The sequence below is a fragment of the Lytechinus pictus genome, chromosome 4, assembly GCF_037042905.1.
Source record: "Lytechinus pictus isolate F3 Inbred chromosome 4, Lp3.0, whole genome shotgun sequence".
NCBI classification, from domain to species: Eukaryota; Metazoa; Echinodermata; class Echinoidea; order Temnopleuroida; family Toxopneustidae; genus Lytechinus; species Lytechinus pictus.
The window spans coordinates 22,881,986-22,908,085 of record NC_087248.1 but is presented as its reverse complement, the minus strand read 5'-3'; the positions used below and the strand labels follow the sequence as shown (position 1 = coordinate 22,908,085).

General features: G+C 36.3%; 2 protein-coding genes across 4 annotated transcripts; one reads left to right on the top strand and one right to left on the bottom strand.

The window, feature by feature from the left end:
- Positions 1 to 864: 864 nt before the first annotated feature.
- Positions 865 to 7,188, top strand: LOC129258803 (protein D3-like). Of its 3 annotated transcripts, XR_010293411.1 has the most exons (5): positions 865 to 1,228; positions 2,819 to 2,954; positions 4,675 to 4,882; positions 5,319 to 5,994; positions 6,395 to 7,188. XR_010293411.1 is itself a non-coding variant. In XM_054897040.2 (4 exons), the coding sequence occupies exons 2-4, from the start codon at positions 2,829 to 2,831 to the stop codon at positions 5,543 to 5,545; spliced, it is 561 nt and encodes a 186-aa protein (XP_054753015.2). In that variant the 5' UTR covers positions 921 to 1,228; positions 2,823 to 2,828; the 3' UTR covers positions 5,546 to 7,188. The 3 variants fall into 3 exon arrangements, 2 of the variants coding, with proteins under 2 accessions (XP_054753015.2, XP_063954736.1); XM_054897040.2 differs by having other exon boundaries at positions 921 to 1,228; positions 2,823 to 2,954; positions 5,319 to 7,188; XM_064098666.1 differs by having other exon boundaries at positions 930 to 1,228; positions 5,319 to 7,188.
- Positions 7,189 to 9,958: 2,770 nt separating this feature from the next.
- LOC129259326 (carbohydrate sulfotransferase 11-like) lies at positions 9,959 to 23,000 on the bottom strand. Its single transcript, XM_064098665.1, has 3 exons — positions 22,864 to 23,000; positions 14,269 to 14,384; positions 9,959 to 13,094 (listed from the first exon to the last, which is right to left on the bottom strand). Exons 1-3 carry the CDS (start codon positions 22,937 to 22,939, stop codon positions 12,201 to 12,203), a joined length of 1,086 nt encoding a protein of 361 aa, XP_063954735.1. The 5' UTR covers positions 22,940 to 23,000; the 3' UTR covers positions 9,959 to 12,200.
- Between the last annotated feature and the right edge of the window lie 3,100 nt (positions 23,001 to 26,100).

Genomic DNA, 26,100 nt, shown 5'->3' with positions numbered 1-26,100 from the left:
AAAACGTCCCGTCAATTACGTTTAATTTACGGTTCAACACATCCATTCTTGCAACATCCAGTATGTCTATGATTATGACGGAAAATGAGCCGACAACATTGTTTTGAATGACATAGAGCGAGATCCAAATAGATCAGTAATTATTTCTACTTGGGCAAATTATTTCTAGATTTCGAAGTCCAAAAAAAAAGAAAAAAGAAAAGGAACGGTGTATATTTATCAGAGTATAGTTCATTTATTTGCATGTACAATGGTAAATTTCGCGCTTAGTGTACTTTATTGATAAAGCTCTGAAATCAGCAAAATTGATGAATTCAGCAAAACTGAATAACTTCTTAGTGTGTGACTGAGCAAAAGAATGTCAGTTTCTTGAAGCAAAGAAAGAGCTCACATCCCCCAATTTTTTTTATTTTGCAGAATTACAAAATTGTTTTGTACCTGTTATCCCCCACCCCCAAAAAGAACTGGATTCCATTTTAAAGAAATTAAGCCATATTTTGATGGTATCAGTCACGCATGAAGACAAATCGGAAAATCTATAAAAGTATTCATACCATTTTTGCAGGAGTTTATATAAATATTTTTTTTTGACGGTTCGATAATTTTGAACTGTACTAGAATAACATTTTACAGTCTATCTTATGAATGGATTTGTGTCAAAACTTTACCGGAGGCCCAACGTTTCTTATCAAAGAAATATCATTTAGAAACTTCTTAACAAGTTGCCTTTACTATATGTCTTAAAGATAGATGATGAGTCTAGCTTCCTCTCAAAAAGTCTTTTCTGCTGGCACTGCCCATAAAATGAACCATTTGTTGGAAAGTTACGGGTATATAGCACAACTTGATACATAAAAGTGGAACATAATTTTGAATATGAAAGACTGTCCTCAATTCTGTGTGAGCTTGGTAAATTAACTACAGTATTTATACCAGTACATTTTCACATATTTCCTGTCGGGTAATGTATATTACAATAAGAAAATACCACCTTCAACGTACATGAAACTATCCATATTATATCCCGACGGCTTTGAATTTAGTTGTTCACAAGACAAAATATCACCAGAGAAAATAGGAATATTTACCCAAGATAGACCGAGCAACTTATCTGATTTCATCTCTCCGAATCTTTGCAAGGAATTTCATCTTTAAACACCGCTCTGGTGGGTTCATTCGAAGGATTCAGAAGGAAAGAAGAATAATATTACCAAAAAGGAAATATTCAGTAAGTTTATATTCGTCTTGTGATGGATTATCTGTTGTAATTGAACTACAGAAATGGCATCTTGCGTTATCTTTCCAAATGCAAAGGAGCCAATCTGGGACCTGTCTTACAAAGATTTGCGATAGATCCAATCAATCGCAACTATGGAAAGCCACGTCAACATCTAAAATATATGTTTGTTCAAAATATTTTCTAGAAATGACATATATCCATACATTCACGGTTTTCTTGACAATTCAGTATGCTTCTCTTTGTTTACAAAGGGCGTTGAGCAAATTTCCAAAAGAAAAAATATGACAATGATGGATTTCCATATATTCGAGATCGATCAGATCAATCGTAACTCTTCGTAAGACGGGGCCCTGGTCTCTTATCACACTCCCCTCAGAGTGAGATGAGGGACCAGACCTGATGCAATTTGATTTCAATCTTTCAAGAGTGAATTTTACCTTGTTTGGAGTGAAAGTGTGTATCTCTTTGACACTTTCACTCCAAGAAATGTTCACTTTTGAAAGATTGAAATCTCATTTCATCAGGACTGGTCCCTCATCTAACTCTGAGAGGAGTGCGGTGATTGGGGACCCGATTAGCTCCTTTGCTTTTAGACGGTGACTTTCCGATATCTAATTCCAAAAGGAGCTAAATCCAAAAATATTCATAAAAATTGTAAAATTCTGTTATATTCATCAAAATTTGCACTGATGTTGTGAACTTATATCCACAACATGTACCTAAATAATTGAATGCATAACTTAATGTTAAATAGGAAAAATAACCAATTTCAGATAACCGTATACTGGATTTAGCTCCTTTTGAAAGAAAACTGTTTAGATTTAGCTCCTTTTGGAAGAAAACTCAATTTTGAAATCAATTTTTACCAACCTTAAATACAATTCAAATGCGATATGTTGCAGCTGCATTTGATTCCCACGTCTAAGATACATATCATTGTATAAAAAAAAATCAAATTTTCGTCAAAAGTGGATCTAGCTCCTTTTGGAATCAAACTCTTAATACGGGTCACAATAATTACCTGAATAATTATATTTCTGTGAGCAGAAAAGAAAAAATTGGGATATCATGAGAGAAAAGATAATAAAAATACAGGGAACGGGACGGATGGAGAAAGAAATACTTTAAAAGAGAGTTCTAGGCCTTGTCATTATTTCATAAGCATGATAAAAAAGGAGGACATCCTTAGGTCGTCTTGCTCTGTATTATGCACTGGCGCACAAATGGGGGAGGGGGGAGGGGCTTGGGGGTCATGTTCCTAAAAAATTTCACGACCAAGAAAAAAAGAGAAAGGTAAGATAACGCAAGGAAAATAGTAAAACGCTTTATTATTTTCTAAATATTATTGTAAAATCTGTAAACAAAAATAGATTAATATGTAGCAAAACGTCAAAACTTTCTCTCTCTCGAATTTCTCGATTCGCTAGCTTGAATTAAAGATACACATTTTTACTCCAATCCGCCATATCTAGCCACGGCTCGAAATTTTCGATTTTATACGCCGCTGTGAAAATACATTGTAGTTCAATCCTTTCTTTACGATGTCAATTTCAAATAATTTTTATCAATTTTATCTAGCAAGAATAACATGGAGAGTTACGCTGAACACGATGTTGTCCCTCACGTATTGGATGCGCCACCACCCGCCATCTTGAAAGTGGAATGGGACAAGGATGTCAAATGCATGCTGGGTAATGAACTAACTCCCACACAGGTGAGTAGACGTAGAAGTACTAATCGGTACAGTAAGAAGAAGAGTTTATATAGGCCTACTCACTTGGTCTACATGCAATCAGTTGGTTACCACATGGACTATAGCCATTTGGTCTACTATCTATTTGGTTTAATTGCTGTTTGGTATAAACTTGGTTTGATACCTACTTAGTCTAGCTCTCATTTAGGCTAATGCTCAGTTGGTCTAATTTCCACTTCGTCTAGTAATTATGTCTTACTTTGTCAAATGCAAATTATGTTCATAAACAGATCATCTATAACCATATAAACTGTATTGTTGAATTGAATTGAATTGAATTGAATTGAATTGAAAAAAAACCAAGTGTATTAGGATCAGAAACAAAAAATATCGGTATACGCTATGGCCGATATGGGAATGAAACGAAATGACAGATATGCTGAGTGACAGTTACATCAAAACGTTATCAAACTAAATTAGACAAAATGGAATTAGAACACATGAAATTAGATCAGTCGAGTAATAGAAAAAATGGTTGTCAACTTATTAGCAATTTACCAGAAGTAGAAATTGTTGTGGTATATATATCATTTCCAGCCTTTTTTTTCGGGGAAGGGGTCACTTTTTCAAAAATTGGTTCTCAGGGGAAAAATAAAATCGATCACGGAGGTAGAATGGATTAGTACTTGCCTTCTAAAAAACTTGACAAGAAGAAGGGGTTCTAGAGCAACAACAACAAAAAACAAAAACAAAAAGCTATGAAACATGATTTTTCTATTTGAATATTAATAACTGTCTAATGTTAGGGGGAGTGGTTATGCACAGCCCATGCACGGAGAGCCATGGCTGGCGTGCCAGTTTGATCAACCATGCGGTAATATTTCTACTCCCACGATCACTGCTAGCAGCAGCTTTGAAGCGCAGCAGCAATATAGCAGTAGTGCAAATAATAAGATTAAAAAATTGTCTCGTTATAATATCATAGAAATGGAGGGAAAGGTGATAAGCATTGACCATAAATAAATCACTGCATTATTATTATTATCAAAAGCCTCCTACCCAACGCATAATTGGTGAAAGGGAATGAATTATTCAGATAAAAATATAATTGATTCACTGTCTACAGCTCTTTTTACTTAATATGACAATTTCGTGAATATCTTTAAATAAACACCCCATATTTTCTAAATATTATAATTGTTGGAAGTGAATATACCCGGGGGCGTTTCATGAAATGACTTGTCGGACGTTTTATCCGACAAGTCCCATTTTATCCGACAGTTACCATAGTAACAGTACCTCTCAGCCAATCAACATCAGAGAAAGATGTCAGATCTGTCAACTTGTTGGATGAAAATGTTGATGAAACACTCCCCTGACCGCTGAGAAATCATGAATACCTGTTAGCAAGAAATCAGAGAACTGACGGCTTTTTAACCCTTTGCGTGCGACGGGCTTCCACAGAAGCCCAGCGAGTCTCATCAGAGGGACCCGATGATGTAGATCCCTTACCGAAGGGCAGTAGCACTTTGACTGGGAATCGAATTCGGGTCACCGGATTGCGAGGTGATGTCTCTACCGACTGAGCGACCACACCTCCTTTCGACCCGACCCTAAAATGATAATAACACTGATGATGCTAACACTCAGCATCCGCAATATGGCTATATCATGTTCCAAAACTCAACTTGAATAACATGCAACACTTTAACATATCATAATCTTATCTTTTCATTCAAAGGTGCAAAAGCAACCGTCTGTCCTGGAGTGGGAAGCGGAGGATGGCGCCCTCTATACGATCCTCTTCACCGATCCCGATTCGCCTTCTCGAACCGATCCGGACCGCGTTGAGGTTGTCCACTGGTTGGTGTTCAATATACCCGGCTGTGACGTCAGCAAAGGTCTTGTCCACGCCGAATACATTGAATCGGGTCCGAGAGAGGAAACGGGTAAAATTGCATTTTAATATAGTGAGGGGGGGGGGGGGGGCAGAGGCTAATGAGCAAAGTATTATTTTTGTCTAATTCAAGGGGTCGGGGCGTCATATGTGTGTGGGTGGGGTGTGTGAGGGCGTATGTGTGTGTATGTATGTATGTAATATATTTTTCTATTATTAATTTTAAGTATTAATTATGATTTTTTTTACTGTTCTATCGAATTGTAATGTCGCCATCCGAAAAGAAAAATGACTCGGGCTCATATTCGTAATCTCACTTACTTATCTTGAATTGCAGGCGTAGGTCACAACGCCATCCTGGTAGAATTAAAGGGCTTATAAATGAAACCCCTAAAATGTCTCCCAGGGGTTAAGAGCAGCCCCATTGCTTTCAACCCCATGAAAAAAAAATCATGTAATAATCCTCAAGTTTCGTGTCTTTCTTGCAGGTTTTCACAGGTATGTTTACCTAGTCTACAAGCAGTCTTCAGAAATCAGCCCGCACGATGCGTACCGCCGACGAAGCCCAGAGAGACGGAAGCCATGGGACACCCGAAGTTTCGCCTTGGAATACGGTCTGGGGACGCCCATCGCTGGAAACTTCTACATCGCGCAATACGACGATTATGTGCCGAGGTTCCGCGCAGAGTTGTTAGCCGCTGCGGCAAACCAGTAAACTTTCACATTTCTCTCCGTCGTAATTTTTTCCCGAAAATAATATATCAAGGGATTTTTCGTAGTTTTCAATAAGTTGATATTAATCTGAATTTTTAGTTTGATGCGATCTAAATTTGAAATTGAATTTAAAACGGTACAATACAGGGTGCTTGTGTCTCTCCTTTTGGAAGTTTTGTTTTTGGAATGCCTCCATTTTCGTGGTCGTTTTTGCTTGTCATTCTTTTTCTTGGATTGATAAGATCAATTTTGTTTGTCATACTCATTATTGTCTTCAAAATAATATGGATCAATGTCACCCACATTGATGACGTCCTCCTGGGGACGTCCTACATCTTTCCTTTCTGTTTCGTCATCAAATTTACTCTTGATATAACCTGAATCGCTTCAATCTGAAATCTAAAAGTGTAAACACTATCGCATAATCGATGGGCTGCACCACATGCCGGGGCGAAATTATTTTTCCCAATATGAATATTCATGGCTTGCGTCTTTGGAATAAGCATGCGCGTGGACTGATCTTTACAAAATTTTGGTCGTTCGCGTTGCCATGAATGAATCAGCACCTTCAAATTATAGGCTTAGGCTGAGATCTATATCTAAATCCAATTAAAATTTATCAAATTGCCATTAATGACAAGAAAAATGCAAGTCTAGGCTATGCTATGGCTAGCCTATAGGCTAGGTATTAAGTTTATCTCAAATCTGGACCCGTCTAACCCTATGGTTATCTTGGAGCTGGTTAATTCCGAACTTAACGTTTACTTAGGTTAAACCAAAGAGATAAAATTAATGCCCTAGCCTCGGCCAGCCATAGCCTAGAAAGTCCACGAGCATGCGTATTCCGAAGACGCAATCATGAATATTCATATTGGGGTCCGGAAATCATAATTAATTTCGCTGCCGGGTGGGGGGGGCAGAGAGACGACAGTCCCTTCTAGTTTTCATGTAGTGAAAATATAGGGAAATAGGGAAGAAGACTGTAAAAGGAGAGGCCTAGATGTGTCATGTGCTCTACGATACCCCCACAAAACAAGTGATAAAATATGAACCCCCCCCAAAAAAAAGCCTCCAGCCACCACTGTCCGCATCACATGTCGAGTAGGAATATACGGTCAAATCGATTTGTCGATTTTGTACCAAATCAGTTTATTTTCTATTCTTGTTTTTTTTGGAAGTTTACATGTATAGATATGGAGACGAAACAGACTTTTCAGTAACCATGATAATAAATTGTACAATAAAATCAGACTGTTAATTTGTTTAAGAAACTTCGCCCTCAAGTTTTGTTCGCTCGTTACACGTGGCCCTGGCAAGCAGGGGGTGCTGGTGGGGGTGCCGAAGCACCCCAAAGATTTTCCTGGAGGTGCTGCGTCACGGTATTATATTCCATAGGCAGCACCCCTGGAATTTTGGTAGATGTGGCAAAATCTTTTTTTTTTTTGAAATGTAACCCAAATGACGTCCATATTGTGGTGGAACTTATTTTGCTTGTCAATATTCTCGTGTCCCAAACGACTTCATTATTTGATCAAATCTTCTGCTATTACGGGATCTGTCTTGACAAGACCTTTATGGTTTTGTATACAGCTATACCTAATTTACGCCTAATTTCAATACAATATCTATACCAAGATTTATGTACATTATTATTGAATTGCTTTATTTCATTTTGAATTGCATGTTTTTATCCAAAGCGTTGTAAAACGTTTTTAAAAATTGGAATTGAATAAAGTTTAACTGGAAATTGTGACTTGAACCTCCATTTTGTAGTGGAACCTTTTATTTTTATTTTTTTTGCTTGTCAAATTTACATCAGTACCCCTGTAAAATATACCCAGGCCCATGGGGCAAGGCTGTCATACATAGTAAACACGTACATCCTATATAAACATGCAAACAGGTGTTCTGTCATGTTTTCTCTACCCTAATTAGTGCCTGAAATATTTTATTTCAATGAGTAGGCCGAAAACACTTTCCCCAGAAGTTGGAAATGTTGATACCCTTGATCACTGTACGAGCGCATGAACATCAGTGGCGATCCGTCGCCGCAACAGTCTCCGCGACCGTGAAGGCAAATAAATGTAGATCTCGGGGGGGGGGGGCAGCCAGACCCCCTTTGTCGCAGAGGTGACACAATATGCTCCTGCGGTTTATTTCCAATTGGTCTAATTACCAACTCGTCTGCTATCATCTATTCGTCCAGTCACCATTTTGTCTAATAACCAGTTGGTCCAATGGCCATTTCGTCCATAAACCATTTAGTCTATAGATTGGACAAGTGTTAATGTGGAGCGTTGTGGCCCAGTGGATTAGTCTCCGGACTTTGAAACAGAGGGTCGTGGGTTCAAATCCCAGCCATGGCGTAGTTTCCTTCAGCAAGAAATTAGTCCACATTGTGCTGCACTCAACCCAGGTGAGGTGAATGGGTACCTGGCAGGAATTGACTCCTTGAAATGACGAGCGCGTAAAAGCTGCTTGAGCTACAGCCAGGGTAATAATATCCAAGTCCTTTGGAAGCGCATAGAGACGTTATTCATAATGTGTTATGCGCTATACAAGAACTGACTATTATTATTATTATTAACTGGGCGAAATGAATTAAAAGAAAATGGGAATTATTAGACCAACTGGATATTAGACGAAATGGTCATAGACGAACTGGTGATAAGACGAAGTGATTTTTGGACCAATGGTTTTAAGACGAAATGTTGATGGACGGAATGGCATTAGACTAAATGAAGGTCGACCATGTGGTGAGTGGACGAGTTAGCATTCGGCAATTTACCATCTAGACTGTCCTATCGGGGGCCCGAAATGTAGAATCTTGTACAGCATCCCCACTCCTAATCGAATCGGCAGTTCACCGCTCCTGCGAAATTTGCTCCGGTCTCAATATCTCGGAGGGCACAGGGTTAGAGCCAGGTTTGTAATAGAGTTTTTGGTGCAGAATAATGTGGAGATGAGACTTAGGGTTTATTTACAATAGTTTTGGGGTAAGGTTTTATGTTTGGCTTAACGTGCATGCAGATTTTCCAATGGAGCAATGTTCGCCGTTGCAAATGTGACGTAGCCGTCTCAGAAACGTCGTTGTAACCTATTTGAAACCATGGAAACGTCGCGACGTCTCCGTTGGGGAGACACGGCCTATAGGCCTACAGAGAGAATTTGCAAATGTATTTCATTGTAGGTAGCGTTAAAGTAAAAAAACAAGCCGTTTTTTTTTTTTCAAATCAAGAAATTTAAACAATCGCACAATGCTTGCATGGCCCTGGGAATTCTGATAGATAGTGAAAAAAAGGATCAATGTAATTCAAAATGCCCTACACTTTTTATTAAAACCGTTTTTCTTTTCTTTTTTTTTTTGCTTGTCAAATTTCTCGGGACCAAAATGACCTTCATTTTATAGTGAAACCCTTTTTTCATTTATTTTTTTGCTTGTCAAATATCTCGGCACCAAAATGACGTATATTTTATAGTGAAACCCTTCTTTTTCTTTTGCTTGTCAAATTTACTTCAGTACCCCCATTTAAAAAAATCGTTCCCAGTGCCCTGCTTGCTTAACTTCTAAAAATGAAGTATTTCTTAAATATTTAATGAATAATATTTATGATATGAAACAATGTTCAAAGGGTAAAATGTATGTAGATTCTCATCTTGGTCATTATCAGACTATTTCAATACGAATAGTGGTGACAATTATTTATCGCCAGTATTCGCATTCGATTTTTCTATTAATTATAATTTCCAATAGGGCCTTTATGCTTCAAGACCCTTTCTTACAAAGAGTTGCAATTACTCTGATCAACCATAACTATGGAAAGCCAGCAACGTCTTCATCCAAAAAGTATTTAGTTCCACATGTTGTCTAAATATGTTGTATATAGTTTGATTGAAAATTCGGTGTTTTCCTCTTAGTTTTACACATGTCATTGTGCAAATTTTATGTGAAAGAAATTATGACAGTGATGGATTTCCATATATACTAGTAGTTGAGGTTGATGAGATCAATCGTAACTCTTTGAAAGAAGAGGCCTGGTGTGTGTTTCAATTAAGCTGTTCATAAGATACGCACAACTTTGCAAACGATTTTTGACCTGGGACCCGTTGCAGAAAGAGTTGCAATCAATCGCAACTCGAAAAATCACGCGTAACTTGATTTTCAACCAATCAACAGCGCGCATTTTGGACTTGTGATTGACTTTTTAGGCTTGCGTTTAAACGCAACTCTTTCTGTCGCAAGTCCCAAATGCGCGCTGTTGATTGTTTGAAAATCAAGTTACGCGTGAATCACTGGCGTAAATCCCGGGGGGATGGGGGGATATATCCCTCCCCCCCCCCACTTTTCGAGGAGGGGGGGATGGCCTGTACAAACATCCCCCCACTTTTTACGAAAGAAATGAAGAAAAAAATCACAAGAGATAATTGTTTTATTGGTGAAAATTCTTCCTGAAATACCGCTTAACCCAAATAAAACAATATTATTGAATCATAAAATGCAAATAAAGAGCCAGTTCACCATTTCCAAACGAAATACTAATGTCCTTATTATAACATTGAAGAGAAAACCCCGTTTCTTCCAATTCATCAATGTTGGGGTCTTTGGAAAGGAATTAAGATGGAATGTCAAAAAATTTTGAATGTAATCTCTAATAAAACCATTAAACCATCATGGGGTAAAAAGATAATAATATTGGAGGGGTATTTGCCATATGGACATACAGTGGCGTAACTACGGGGGGGGGGCATGGGGGGCACGTGCCCCCCAAATCGGCTGACCAAAAAAAAAACCGGGGAAAAGGAGAAAAGGGGGAGAAAGGAAGAGAAACGTAGTGGGAAAGAAGTAATATTATTCATTATAATGTTATAATATATTATAACTATGTTATGTTACATTACATAAGAAACATTTTTATCATAACTTTATGAAACATAATTTGCCCAGGGCCCAAGTCTTCATTGTTCCTGGTGCTCGCATTGTCTGTGTAACGAGATATATAATCCTGTTGTACTAAAACATCCCGTTTTCAAGTCAATATAAACCAAATATATTTCCTAGCACTTGAGTTATCATTGTTTTATGTCGTGACATATGCTTCTTTTTCATGACTCAATAAGTGATTGCCCCATGTTAAGGTCTTCCTATATATGAAACATTTCCTGTCCGTGATTACGTTCGCATTAGTGGATTGGTGAGATATGTCTGCTCAACATGAATTCCTAAAATCAGTCCTTAAAATGTCCCTTCTTCTGATCTGATTATCAAAAATTTTCAGCTCGCGCTTCGCGCTCGCATCATTTGGTTAATGAAATACGTATGGTCCTAGTTAATTCCTACAAAGAAACCTTAGAATGCCCCCACTTCAGGTCTGAATTATCTAAATTTTCAGCTCGCGCTTCGCGCTCGCAATATTTGATTAGTGAGATGCGTATGATAATCATGATTGTAATGACTACAAAAAGTGTTTCATGTGTTTTTAGGTGTGAATATAAACAAATTTCAGCTCGCGCTTCGCGCTCGCATTATTTGATCAGTGAGATACATATCTGTTTAATGACATTGTCCTTAAAATGTCTCTATTAGGTCAGAATAACTGGCAACTGAGCGCGCTCACTCAGTGATTCAAAAATTTTGCTGGTGCCCCCCCCCCCCCAATACCGTGACCCACGGTACGCCACTGTGGACATATCAATGACAATTCCTTGCATATCTAAAAACATGATTGCAAAAAAAATGCCAAAATATTTCAATCATCCCCCCACCCATCAACACGGATTTACGCCAGTGCGCGTATTTTTAGAGTAGCGATTGATTGCAACTCTTTCTGCAACAGGCCCCAGGTTCTATCCTAAATGAGATACCCCCATTGTTACACTTCGTAATTCAGAAGGTTCTTTATTCCGGAAACGAAATAACGTTCGTTATTCCGAATGTTCGTTAATCCGAAAGCGAAATAAGGTTCGTTTATTCCGAAAACTTCGTTCGTCCGAAAACGAATCAAGGTTCGTTATTCTGAAGGTTCGTTAGTCCAAAAACGAAATAAGGTTCGTTATTCCGAAGGAATATTCGAACCTTCGGAATAACGAATGTCACCCGATGTTTCAACGAAAATTATGCTTAATTTCCATAATTTGTATTATAGTTTGACAAATAGTCTTTGGATTCAGACGTGAGTCAAAAAATAAGAATATTGCTGTATACATAGATCATAATTATTATCACATATTGAGACTTTAGCAGATGCAGTGATTGTGTTTTTTTTCGTTGAAGTTGTTTTGAATATTTGTCTCATCAGTAAAACATCACGTCTGGAAGAAAGAGCGGGAAGGCCCGAACCAAAAGCAAAAACTCGCTCACCGTTGGGAATCTGATTTTCAAAAGGTCGTATATAACTCACAACCTGCTTCATTAGACCACCACTGATGAAAGGGATTCCCCGGGCTGAAAATATTTATATCTGGATAAATAGAGTAAAATTCACAAAGCAAAATGCTGAAAATTTCAACAAAATCGGATTACAAATAACGAAGTTATTGAATTTTAAAGTTTATCAATATTTTATTAAAACAGTATTGCCATGAATAAATATATCCAGCATAGAGGCACAACAACAAACAAATATAGACAGATCACATTTTAGGCACTTGCTATTAAACTAAAGTCCACTTAGTAGGGAAGAGTTTAAACGATCAGCAATGAATGAGGGAACTTTGTAGTTGAATAATTCTATATCTGTCGCGAGTCTCTTGTAGAGCGATTCCAATTGTGTCGAACTAAGTTGGGAGTAGTATTTGACCAAAGTGTCCATGTTACCGCTTTTAGTAGGCTTCAATGACGCGGGGATTTCTACGTCAACATCATGTGTAATTGTTTGCAGACCCTCGCGAACATCTTCGTTAAAGTTTTCGAAATGTCCAATGAAATCGTAAGGAACTCGGCATGGATAGCACAGGCGGGACATCTCCCTCCAGTGTTCTTCGAAAGGATCAGCGAGTGTATTCCGTGGATTACCGAGGTAATCCACAAAATTACCGAACGTAATGTTGAGGTCTTCATTACCAGAAGCCATTGGTCTCACATCCCTGTTGACCATACGACGCAGACATCTTTTCTTGAAAGGCCCCTTTGATTCGAGTTTATCCCGATATGCAGACAACATCCGTGAAAACGGTTCGCGAACAAATACCAGTTTACGGTACGTTTTTATTTTCTCGTTCGCATCTTCCAGGCTGAACTCTCTCAATGATCGAAAGTGCTTCGCGGCAAGTACGTGTATGTCACCCTTTTCATGTGGTATGTAAGTTGAGTTTATATGACCACTCAACTCAAGAAGCATTCGCTTCATAGTTGTGCAACCAGCTTTGGGAATATAGCAATAAAGAGTTTTCAATTTATCTATGACGATGATGTGATTCATGTTCTTTAAGGTGTCGGCGCTCAGACCATCAATGTTTTCTGGGTGTTTCTTGGCGTCCAAACCCTCACACGCCTCCTGAAGGTGTGGGCGTCGTTGCTGCTGAGTATCAGTGGCATGAAGAGATACAGATACCTAGGAGCGAAAAGAAATAATATTATTATTACCTGAAATTATAATCATTGTCGCCCTGAGGGACTGTTTCATAAAGCTGTTCGTAAAGCAGCGTGAAAACTGACTCAATATATTGACGAATATGTGAACATACAAGCTGTACTTTACAAGTAAAGTAAAATGCATATTCAATGTATGGGGAACTTTTTCACACGACGTTGAGTAAAATGTGCACAGTCTGCGTTGTCACGTTTAAAATCATCAGCTAGGGACCACACTTAATTGTTCCGGGTAAAAAATATAACACAGAGACGGTCTTATTTCACTCAATGGATAAATTCTGACCAGAACGAATTGTGGTCCCAAATTGACTGGATTTCGGACAAATCTGATCAAAAATCATAAAGATGAGATGAGGATAAAAAGTGAATGAAAGAAGAGAAGGGGGAGACTTGGAAAATAGACAAAATTTCGGGCCACTACGTAAAGACAAAAAATCCGTTCGCGCTTCGCGCTCTTATTGACTGTCAATGAGATACATATCCTGTTCAAGAGGAACAAATGGCGCGTAAAATATCTCTTTTTAAGTTATTAAACAAAAGCTCCTAACAGGTCGAGCTTAGCTGATTTTGCTTAGCTGTAGATTTGCATTCGAGAAAACCTGTGATCTTACATGCATTTGTGTATAAAATTACAGGAAATTGGTATTTGGTGTATGTAACCTTAAAAGTTTATTGCAAATAAGACCTTTTTTATTCTTTAAAAAAAAATACCTGTTCTGTAAAATTGTAGAAAAACGGTTGAAAATCTTTCCTGTTAAAATAATTTACATAATAATTTGGTTATTTCTTTCTGTAAAATTTGTTTTTAATAATATTGTTCTTCTGTATAACCTATTGTTTTTTCTAACAGTGTGGAGCAAATGTCGTGTCAGCTTTACACCCATCCATACATATAGTTACCCCCACCCCCCCCCCCACACACACACACACACAAATATGATGAATGAAATCTCTGATGAAAACATTTAAGACAAGATATAAATCGCAGAATTGTAGATTCAATTTGCGATTCTCCTTTACACGAATGAACAAAAGGAAAATCTGCTCACTGGTTAAAAAGAAGGAGGGTGTGGGGTGGGGCGGAGATGGATGAGAGAGGGGGAGAAAAAGAAAGATGTAACAATGCTACTTACATTTATAGTTGTATTTTGTGTCACATTATTTTGATTCGTTCCTGTGGTCAGTCCTTTTGGTATCTTGACCGAGGCACTTTGAAACTGACCGTTGAAGGAAACATCATCAAACAAGTCTGAAAGAAGGTAAATGAAATAATAATTAAAAAAAAACATTATTCGGCATAAATGGTCCTTTGAAGTCATGAAACAATCTACTTACATAATAACAGGGCCCTGCCTTGCAAAGAGTTGCGATTGATCCGATCGATCGCAACTATGGACGGCCAGCAATGTCGACATCTATTATGCATGTTTGTTAAAAATATTTTCTAGCTATGATGTATATTCATGCATTCTTCGTTTTCTTGAAAATTCACTGTTTTTCTCTTTGTTTTTAAAGGACATGGTACACATTTCCTGGAGAGAAAAAATTATGACACTGATGGATTTCCATAGAGTTATGATTGACTGGATCAATCGTAACTCTTTGTTAGACGGGGCCCCGGTTCTTCAGTCGCAGAGAGGGTGATGTGCATTTTGGACATCTAAATAAATTACAATCAGATGGTGATCTTTACGTTTTTTGTACACGTTTATTGCAAAAAGTGTGCATGTGTGTGTGAGAGTGTGTGTGTGAGGGTGGGCGTGTGTGTGCGTGGGTGCGTGTGTTTGGATGTGTACGGGGTGTGAAGCTCTAAGTTCTAACTTTAATCTTACCAGGGAAATGTTCAAATCGTCGTTAAAAAGCACATAGATCGATTCTATCGAAGCATTGGCTTAGATTATATCATCTGAAAATACATCCATTGATATTATCATTGAAACATTATGATATAATGATGTAATGATGATGAAGAGGAAGATGAGGATGTGGAGGATATGTTCATTTATGTTTTCTTTTATCATTTGTTTTTACTATAATTGTATGTTTGTATTTTGAAACGTGTCCACTGGACCCTTCAGAAGAACGGTTCGTAATTCCGAAGGTTCGTAATTCCGAAGGTTCTTTATTCCGACGGTTCGTAATTCCGAAACACGTAAATTGCCTATACCTCGATGTTCGTTAATCCGAAAACGTAAAAGGGTTCGTTAATCCGAACATTTGTGGCGCAATTCCGAAGGTTCGATAATCCGAAAACGAAATAAGGTTCGATGTTCCGAAGGTTCGTCAATCCGAAAACGAAATAAGGTTCGTTGTTCCGAAGGTTCGTTAGTCCGAAAACGAAATAAGGTTCGTTAATCATTAGTTTTCGGACTAACGAACCTTCGGAATTACGAACCTCACTTCGTTTTCGGACTAACGAACCTTCGGAATTACGAACCTTATTTCGTTTTCGGACTAACGAACCTTCGGAATTACGAACCTTCGGAAATACGAACCTTCGGAATAACGAACCTTCGGAATATCCGAACCTTCGGAATAACGAAACTTCGGAATTACGAATGTATGCGCAGAAGGTTATCCTGTGACTGAAGAGGGTCATCCAGCCCACGAGTAGAGAATAAATAAGTAAAATAGAATAAAATTTTGATTGATGATATTTATTTATTTATTTATTTTGTTTTATGTTATACCCAGGTTAGTCTCTTCAGTGCAAAACTGCTTTACAAGAGAGCCCTGTTAAATACAAACATATTACAATATTATACAGTATAAAAAGAGTAAAACATTACATACAACATACAGAGAAAACAACTATAAAACCAGAAAACAACAAATAACACCAGCATAATAAATAGAAATACTTAAAATTAGAGTAATAGATTAAAATCAGTGGAGGATGAAGACAAATTATACCAGCAACTGCCAGTTAACGTCATTAAACACATGATTATGGCGGTCTTATCCTTGATTTTCTTAATAAAAATCAAATTTAAAAAATATATATATATGATATGATATAATGATGATGAGGAGAAGAATGAGGATGATTATATAATGATGATGATGATGATGATGATGATGATGATGGTGATGATATGAAAGTGATGTGATGATTACGGTGATGATGATGAAGAAATTACTACCTTTATACCGACTCAACTTTTTTACGATTTGAATAATTCCAGTAGAGATAAAATACTTTAAATAATTCCAGTATAGACAAAATCCTTAAATCAAATGTTTTGTTTCCAATTTTAAACGACAAGTCCATCCCAACGAAAAGTTAATTTGAAAAAAGAGAAAAATCAAAGTAGCATAATGCTGAAAATTTCATCAAAATCGGATGTGAAATTAAAAAAATTATAGCATTTTAAAATTTCGCTTAATTTCACAAAACAATTATATGCACATCCTGGACGATATGCAAATGAGGAGACTGATGACATCATCCACTCACTATTTCTTTTGTAGTTTATTATATGAAATATTCTAATTTTCTCCTCATTGTCAAGTGAAACAAAGATTGATTCCTCCCTGAACATGTGGAATTAGCATATTTTAATACTATTATGGTGCAGTCATGTTGGCCCTTAATGTTTAATCTGTAAAAAATGAAGAAAAAAAATTGTATAATTCAAACAACAAAAAACGAAAAAAAAAATAGCGAGTGAAGGACATCACCGACTGTCTCATTTGCATGTTACTAAGTTGTGCATATAACTGTTTTGTGAAAAATAGGCAAAACTTTAAAATGTCATGACTTTCTTATTTTACATCCGCTTTTGATTAAAGACATGAAGTTATTGAATTTTGAAGATTTGCATTATTCCGGTGAAGCAATTCTTGGCATGTCTTCATGAATATTCATTAGGTGGGCTGATGATATCACATCCGCACTATCCTTTTTCTCATGTTATTACATGAAATCATTATTGTTTCATTTTTTATAAATGTTTAAGTGATGTGGCTCCATTATGGTGAAATAAGTTGCGGCAATAAATAACTAATGCACTTAATCAGTTGTCAATCCAATTGTTTCAGTTCTTGGTAGAAAAATTGTGAATAATCCTAATTTCATATAATAAAATACAAAAGAACGAGTTGGGATATGACACCATCAGTCCACCTAATGAATATTCATGAGACATGCCTAGAACTGTTTCACCGGAATAATGCAAATCTTTAAAATTCAATAACTTCGTTATTTGTGATCCGATTTTGATCAAGTTTTCAGTATTTCGGTCTGTGCATTTTACTCTATTTATTGATATATAAATATTTCCAGCCTGGACCATCCCTTTAAGATATCGTTGTATTTGTTTATGGGGTCAATTCAGTGAATACTTGTCAAGGGTACAGTTTTGTTTCCAATACTTGTTAACGGTATTGGTTTATTAAGGGGTGCATTTTCAGAACATGGAAAATACTTGTTTAGGGTTACATAGCTTGGATTACAGGCGCACACCACAGCGCCCAACAGGTCAACAAGAGGCAGCTTTTTATCAGCCTCCTTCATTTCAAACCCGTTTGACATAATCTTGACGATAACATTGTACGTAATTATGTTTATTTCTTACGAGTTATATCAAGATGTACAAAACCAAACATTATATTTTTATTTAATCGTTGGTAATGGAAATAATTGAAATGAAATACGCGCTATCACGACTGCAAGATGAAAATGGCGAATCTCCGGCTTCAATTGATGTATTCATTTGAAGTGTACGGTACACGCAATCATTCGATTGTCAATAAAATAATTGTTTTTCAATTCAATTCAACTCTTTATTCATTCAAATTCAAATAGGTTAAAAAAAACATATGTACAATGCAAACAATTGGAAATGCATAAAATAATACAGAGTAAAACATATTATAAATATACAAAACATTGCCTTGATAAAATATTATAATTGAATGATAGTGGTATTGAGAAAAAAGCACAGAGGCCTTGTGAGAATAAGTTCTCAAAAGAAATTATAATACATATTACACAGGCATATCAAGATCATTATAGTAACGTAGGATAAGACATCAAAAACATGTAAAATAGGGAGAAAAAGTAATTAGTACTTGGACAAGAGGGAATTTTTAAGACATCTTTTAAATAAATTTAGATTTGTGTATGATTGTATGTTACGTGGTATGGAATTCCAAACATTGAATTGAATTTATGTTACAACATATTTCAAATTCAATTCAATTCAATTTAAATGGTTTTTGGCACAGTGACATATCTCAATAAATGAAAATGACTATCAGAATATTGTATGAATATTGTTCGTGTATTCGCTCCTTTCCTTTTCTAATCTATATTAGATCCCATACATCAAGTCAATCAATAATTTAAATAATTTCAAAACAGTTGTTTGCGAATCACGATACAATCATGACAATGAAGACGGATCATGAGGGTGGGGGTTTTCAATAATTCCAGGAGAACACAAATCATGCAATAAATATGACCATGGACAAGCGATGGACAAGCAGATGGTCAAGAGATGGACAATCATCGAATAGTTAATGAATTCACTATCATGTGACCGTTATTCCGCTCTGAATGACATTCTCTTCATATTTTTCTGCTTTCATCCTCCCGTGTTCCGCCGTCAGTTAGGCCATGGGTTGAAAGAAGCAGTTCGTGATTAGACATTGATATTGCACAAACTGCAATTATGCGCAGAAGATGATAAATCACTTAAATCCTGGAAAATCGATGTGCAGTTCTGGCTTACATTTGGCAATCTTAGTTCCATGTGTTTTATTTGGGAAAATGTATGCATATTTTTGAGATAGAGGCAATATTGTGATTGTCTATTATTTATAATCATATTTACCCAATTTCCCTCCTAATATTCCAGAGATATATGGCTCATATCGAGTAGAGAGCGTTTATCCCTTAATGTTATTGAGATGATTATGTGCGTGCGGAAGTATGCGGATCAAATAATCACATATTTTATGTCAAAAATCTAAAGCATGTTGATTGAAAAATCATTTTCTAACACAGGGCATCAGCCAACAAAACCAAAACCAGGAAAGCTGTGCCTTTGTAAATGATCAGACGCTCAGTGAAGTCGCTAATGTCAAAACACCTGTATGGTCTCATTAAGATGCACAAAATCACGAGGCAGCGGATCTCATTCGATCAAATTAGTGATAGCGTTGAATGTCCATCTCTATTAGGTCCATGATATGACGAATACAAATGCACGAACCACTCGATATTATGAATAGAGTACGGAAGCGTGACGTCACGTCATGACAACGAGCCGGCTGGTTCTAAACTGAGTCGCAGCTGCACGATCGTCGAAACACATTTGTATTTGCAAAAATGGTGATGTGTTTTGTCCCTGATTGTTACCAACATTTTAAGAGTCATAACGGGGCGCCGTTTCATAAAGCTATTCGTAAGTTAAGAGCGACTTTAAGAACGACTGGTGATCCTTTCTTGTGGCCAAATGGTATAATAAATTAGCGATGGTTTAGCGCGTTTAGCGTTCTCAAAGTCGCCCCTAACTTACGAACAGCTTTATGAAACGGCCCTCGGTGTTCATTTTGTATAGAACCAGGCCGCCATGACACCATGACAACTGACGCCAGCGCTTCGGTACTCTATACATGAAGAGCTCACTTGCAAAAGGGGTTAGGTCCATTTTTCATCAAATTTGATTTTTATGTCTTAATGTATAGATTTTTAGTAGATCTATAAGATGATACCAAAGAAAAGTTGAAATTCCTATTAAAAAGCGAACTAAAATGGCAAAGAAAAATCACTTTTTTTTCAAAAGGGGTTAGGCCCATTTCAGTTTAGTTGCAAAAGGGGTTAGGTCCACACAGATTATTTTTGGAAAAGAATACCTTAAACAATATTAAGACAGGTAGATTTATCTTATACCCAATTTTATGTTCTCATGGTAGGGTATCATGAAAATTCAGTTTTCGCAAAGGAATATTGCATTATGGGAGAATTTAAAAAATGATTTTCTTGGAGTGGATCTAACCCCTTTTGCAACTAAACTCTTCTGAAGAACTCATCTGTCAAAAGGGGTTAGGTCCATTTTTTTTAAATTGTATTGTTTTCTGTCTCTAAACCTCTAAATTTTCAGTCACTCTGATGATACCAAAGACAATTTGAAATTCAAATGAAAACGTGAATGAAAGTGGCAAAGAAAAATCACTTTTTTAATCAAAAGAGATTGGATTCATTTCAGTTTACTTGCAAAAGGTGTTAGGTCCACAATGATATATATTTTTTTTAATATATAGAAAAAAATTGAAGACAAGTAGATTTCTTTTATACCCAATTTTATGTTCACATGATAGGGTAGTACATCATGACAATTTAGTTTCTCATAAGAATATTGCAATAAGTGAGAATAAAAAACATGGTTTTTCTCGGAATGGTCCAAAGTGGATCTAACCCCCGTTTGCAACTAAACTCTTCACATGTAGATCAAGTAAGAATGGCAGAATATTATGTGGATATTATTCTGGTATTTCCCCCTTTCCTTTTCTCATCTATATGTTCGATCTCTTCTTGTTTTGTTTAATTTTCCACACGCATGAGAAAGATGTTCTCATAATCGCGTACATGTATATGTTACGAGGTGACATGTCGACATGGCTTGACATCTTCTCATGATCTCATTTTTTTTTATTTGAATGATGTATTATTGGTCACTTCAAGGTACATTCACTTCTATACAGTTGAACATATAAAAATGATACATTATAAGAAATTACATAACAGTTACATAACATAAGTGAATAACAACTGTATCATGTCTCGCCACCTGCCTTCGTGGCCACTCCTTTTGTTATTTCCATTTTAGACGATCTAGTTAACAAATCAACACATTCAGAAACTGTTGGTGTACATGATTTACATTTACTAAGATAAATTGATTTCTTTGCAATAACTAGAACATGATTAAAAAGAGGACATTTTTTTTATAACATACCGAATATTATACACTTTTTTCCGTTAATAATGAAAAAAAAAACATAGTTAATTTTTTTCCTAGCTGATTCCAAAATAAATTGACAACTCCAAAATAAATGTTCGATCGTTTCATTTTCTGCATTACAGAAAGAACATAAAGGTGAAGTAATGACTTTCATTTTATACAACTTATAGTTCAAGTTTAAAATATCGTTCAATACTTTGAACTGAAATTCTGTAATTTACATCACTAGTGTTCAATAAAATAGATGAATAGCCAATAACAATTCTTTATCTGAAACATCATATCTGTTTTGAAGTCTAAACGTAATCTTTCTGCTACTAATAGATCATAAAAATGTTTACTTTTTATTTTGCTAAGCTGAACCAATTCAACAGGAAAAATAATATTTGATAAATGAGTCCGTATATGAAATTTATAAGAACTCCACGGCTGTTATTCGTTCCATTACTAATACAGAGATTGGCTTTTACTTGCTGTTTCCAAAAAAAAAATATTTATTAGCTGTACTATGTGATTATGTCGACATTCTTATCTTGCAAAAACTTGAAAACATTTTACCTTTTAGTATACTCTCTAATTTCACGTACATTTAAACTCAGTAGTCGAATGTTCTTAGTCATAGATGCGGTTTTAACTCATCAACTTCCAGTCCAGGTAGTCCTGAATCTTTACTTTATCTTTTTCGGCTTGTCCTTTACTTTCTGTTTCCTCTTGTGCTTTCTCTGCTTCTCTTAATAATAATGTTATTTTTTCAAATGAATTTTGAAGTTATATGACAATATTTGACAATGACAAATGTACATATTTAAGAACCCATCATAATGGCAGTAAAAGAAAAATAAAAAAACAATCTTTTTAATAGTTTCTGACACTCAAATGAAAAACAAATGTACACATTTCAATATAGTTGTAGTACTTCACATCATCTCTTCGTATTAAACTGATTTTAATTCTATTTCTCTTTGACTTCTTTGTGCAATTTAGATTTTATTTGTAACATTTTATTATTCTGTTATCATGCAATTTGATTTCTGAACAAGTGCAAATTAATATTGTTAAATTGATTGCTAACTGTCATTTGTCATGGAGGAAAACTAATCAACTTATAGACAACCATTCATAAAACTTTCATTAATTCTTCCTTGATATCACTGCATTATATCCTTTCATTTCCTTCTGTTTGATTGTATTCTTGCTTTAGTATTGTATTGGAGATTAAAGGGCAAGACCTCCTCAATAAAAAAGATTGGATAAAAAGAAAAGTCAAGCAGGCGTAACTCACAAATTGTCATGAAAATCAATCAATTACGCTTTAAATATGATCTAAATATGAATATGGAAATCTAAGTCAGACACGGGTAAATAACTTTTTTTTATTTAACAAGTGCACACCCAGTTACCAATAATGCATATGGCATTTCCATTTATTTGAAAGCAGGATAAAAGATAATTGTAGATTAAATGCCTTGCTCACGGGCATAGCTGCCGCGGCCGGGGATCGAACCCCGGACTTTATGTATAGCCAGGCGCCTTAGACCACGGCACCTCCACCGAAGCTTTATTATGGTCAAGACGATTTTGCGTCTGAATTCTTATGTAAGTACTTTATAATATTGACTTTTGAAAGTATATACGGGCGGTATGTATAATTCTTAATTATAAACTAGCGAATAAACAGCAATAGACCTACCATAGATTTGTCTATTAATCAAGTTATCCCAAAAGTTATTGTAAAGAATGGTAAAGATGATTACTTACTGTTATTAATGAATAAGATTACAGATGATGTTGCAAGAAACAGAAAGGTAAAAAGTGGTATTCCAATTCTCGCCATGATCACCAACTGTAGTGTTATTTATTGTCAAACTGTGGATAGCGTGCGATGTTTGTATCAATCCCATTTGACTGTTTGAAGGTTGTATTTATATTCTCACTCCAAACCATCGCTTCACACCCCCCGGGCACACGCCCATGCACGTCAGCGAGATGCGAGCTGGAGAATAAAAGTAAATCTGGGGCTTATCCTAAGCCCCTTTCACAATAGACCAGCTCGTAGTTTTTTTTTTATTTAAATGATGTTTTATTGGTCATCTCAAGGTACATTCATTCATTACAGTTGAACAAATACAAATGATACATTAGAAGAAATTACATAGCAGTTATACCTTGGTCACATTTCTTCTACGGCGGCCGTACGGCGAGTCGAAAACAGCCGTTTTAACATTTTTTTGTACCCGCAACATATAGGTGGTTTGATAAAAATGAATAAAACGACTGTTTTCGACTCGCCGTACGGCCGCCGTAGAACAAATGTAACCAAGGTATTACATAACATAAGTGGATAACTATGGTGGCCCTGCAGGGACATCGCAAATAGACCAAATTGCGAATATTCACGACGAAATTCACGACGTCGCCAATTTCGTCGTGAATTTGTTTTGCTTGCCTGGGCGGTATGCGGGTTGAAACCAATTCATCTGCTGCTAATTCCTCCACTCAAAACATGATCTACCTTCATTTAGTCTAATGCAATTCTGTCCATCAACTTTTCGCCTAACAACTATATGATCCATTTGGTCCAGTCATCACTTCGTCTTATCACCAGTTCGTCTATGACCATTTCGTCTCATTACTAGTTGGTCTAATATCAATTTCATTTTCCTAAATTTCGCCCAATTAACACTTAGTTCAATTAGACCAAATGGCATATGGAATAAATGGCAATTGGACCAACTGGTTACTAGTATTAGGCGATAGTGGACGAACTGATGGTAGACCAAATGATAGCAGACGAGTTGGCATTAGACCAATTGAAAATAAACCATTGAAACGACAGAACGATGTCTACTGCTATCCATATGGATAGGCGGATCCAAGGGGGGGGGGCCGGAGGGACCCCCCCCCCCCCTATTGGCGGAGCAAAAAAGGGGGAAAAAGAGATGAAAGAAATAAAAAAGGAAGGAAAAGAGCGGAGAAAAAAAGAAGAGGAAGACGAGTGAAAAAAAATAAGATGAGGGGAAGACATGGAAATAAAAAGAATTTTTCATGTCACTTTATAAAATTTTCGCTCACGCTTCGCGCTCGCATTGCCTGTTAAATGTTCCAGGGGTGGATCAAGCCTTCGCCAATAGGGGGGCCCCGGAATTATTTTTCAGCCATATTTTCCCCGATCGGCCGCTCGAAGATGATTTTTGGTTTCTGTAAAGGGGTAGTCTTCTTAGCTTTATTCTTATAAATCAACAGAAACATATAATATCGTAATCCTTATTTATATAATGTGAGCGCGAAGCGCGAGCTAATTTTTTTTGTAAATTGTATGTATCTTTTCCTAAAATTTGAACATTCTGGGCAATGTTTGTTTTCCTTAAAAAGATGTGTATGCAAATAAATGATTACTACGAACGCGAGCAGAAATGAACTGGTGGAAAAAGTACCTGTAAGAGACTGCATGCAGTTAGTCATGAAGACGTTATATATTTTAAAAATCAAATAATGCGAGCGCAATATGCGCGATCTGAATTTTTTTGACATTTTTACCTGAAGAATGGAAATTCTAAGGACTTTTTGTAACTTAAACAGAATAGGTATATAATAAACAATTGATGCGAGCGCGAAGCACGAGCTGAAAAATGTTGACATTTCTACATAAAGAACGAAAAATTTTAATCAATTTTTTGTAATCGTGAACAGGATAGCTATATAACTAAACAATTGATGCGAGCGCGAGCGGAAAAAATTCGAGATTTAGACCTAAATACGGGACACTCTATTCATGTTTTGTAAATTTTGAAAAGAATGTGTAATTCTTACATTAATAATGCGAGGAAAAAGCGCGAGCAGAAAATTGTTTATATTGTGATCTAAAACTGGATAATGATTTAAATGTAGAACAAGTTGAATATCTGAATAAACATGCGCGCGCGTGTTTCATATTTAGACCTAGAATCTAGGCATTCTAAATACATCTTTTATCATGAAAATCAAAGCGAGCGCAAATCGTGAGCTTAAACTATTTGATATTCCGATCTGAAAAAAGAGTCAATTTCAGCTCTATATTTCAAGCACTTTGTAAGAAAATTGTAAGATGGATATGGATCGCACTTAATAAAGAGCTGATTTTTTCATTATAATTACTTTGAGTTTTGACATAGGACCGGTACATCCTTAGGACATGTCATCATATGAAAATGATGATTGTCTTCCTATTCCTCTTGCTAAGCGCGAGATGAAACAAAAGGGACAATTCAATTATCAAATTAAGATCTTATCCATTAATGCCTAATGAGGGCGCGAAGTCTGATGATATTGTGGCCTGAAAACTGGACATTTCAAGCACTTTTGTAATTATAAATAGGATGCATCAGTCAATATATTTTTAACAATTAATGCGAGCGCAAATTGCGAGCCTAAATCTTTATGTACATTGTCATGAAAAGGGGATTGTATAATCAATATTGAGACAAACAATCAAAATGCGAGCGTGCAGTGCTAGCTAAAACGTTTTGACAATCAGACCTGAAAAGGGATATTTTGAAAACTTTATGGAATACACGAAAATAAATAGGTACCTGATAAATCGAAATTTGCGAGCGCGCAGCGCGAGCGGAAAATGTTAATATTCAGACAATAAAACTCATATTTACAGAGCACTTAAAAAAAAATAATTTGTAAATCACGCAAAATAATGAAAGTTTGATTTTCGAGATGAAATATGTTTTGTATATTGACTTCCAAACTTGATATTTAAACTCCATATTGAACAAGATGTAAAAATCACCTAACAGGCAATGCGAGCGCGAGCGAAAATTTTATATAGTGACATGAAAGATTCTGTTCATTTCCATGTCTTCCCCTCATCTTACTTTATTCACTCGTCTCCTCTTCTTTTTTCTACTCTCTTTTCCCTGCTTTTTTTCTTTCTTTCCTTTTTTCCTTTTTTTTGCTCCGCCAATAGGGGGGGGGGGCGGCCCCTCGCCCCCCCCCCTGGATCCGCCT

What these genes read in the sequence shown, in the direction of transcription:
- LOC129258803 (XM_054897040.2), top strand. Translation starts at nt 2,829, where the DNA reads ATGGAGAGTTACGCTGAACACGATGTTGTCCCTCACGTATTGGATGCG. An exon ending in ATGAACTAACTCCCACACAG is followed by an intron (nt 2,955 to 4,674) that starts GTGAGTAGACGT and finishes TTTCATTCAAAG; the next exon opens with GTGCAAAAGCAACCGTCTGT. An exon ending in GGGTCCGAGAGAGGAAACGG is followed by an intron (nt 4,883 to 5,318) that starts GTAAAATTGCAT and finishes TCTTTCTTGCAG; the next exon opens with GTTTTCACAGGTATGTTTAC.
- LOC129259326 (XM_064098665.1), bottom strand. Translation starts at nt 22,939, where the DNA reads ATGGCGAGAATTGGAATACCACTTTTTACCTTTCTGTTTCTTGCAACA. An exon ending in AATCTTATTCATTAATAACA is followed by an intron (nt 14,385 to 22,863) that starts GTAAGTAATCAT and finishes ACCTTCTTTCAG; the next exon opens with ACTTGTTTGATGATGTTTCC. An exon ending in CACAAAATACAACTATAAAT is followed by an intron (nt 13,095 to 14,268) that starts GTAAGTAGCATT and finishes TTTCGCTCCTAG; the next exon opens with GTATCTGTATCTCTTCATGC.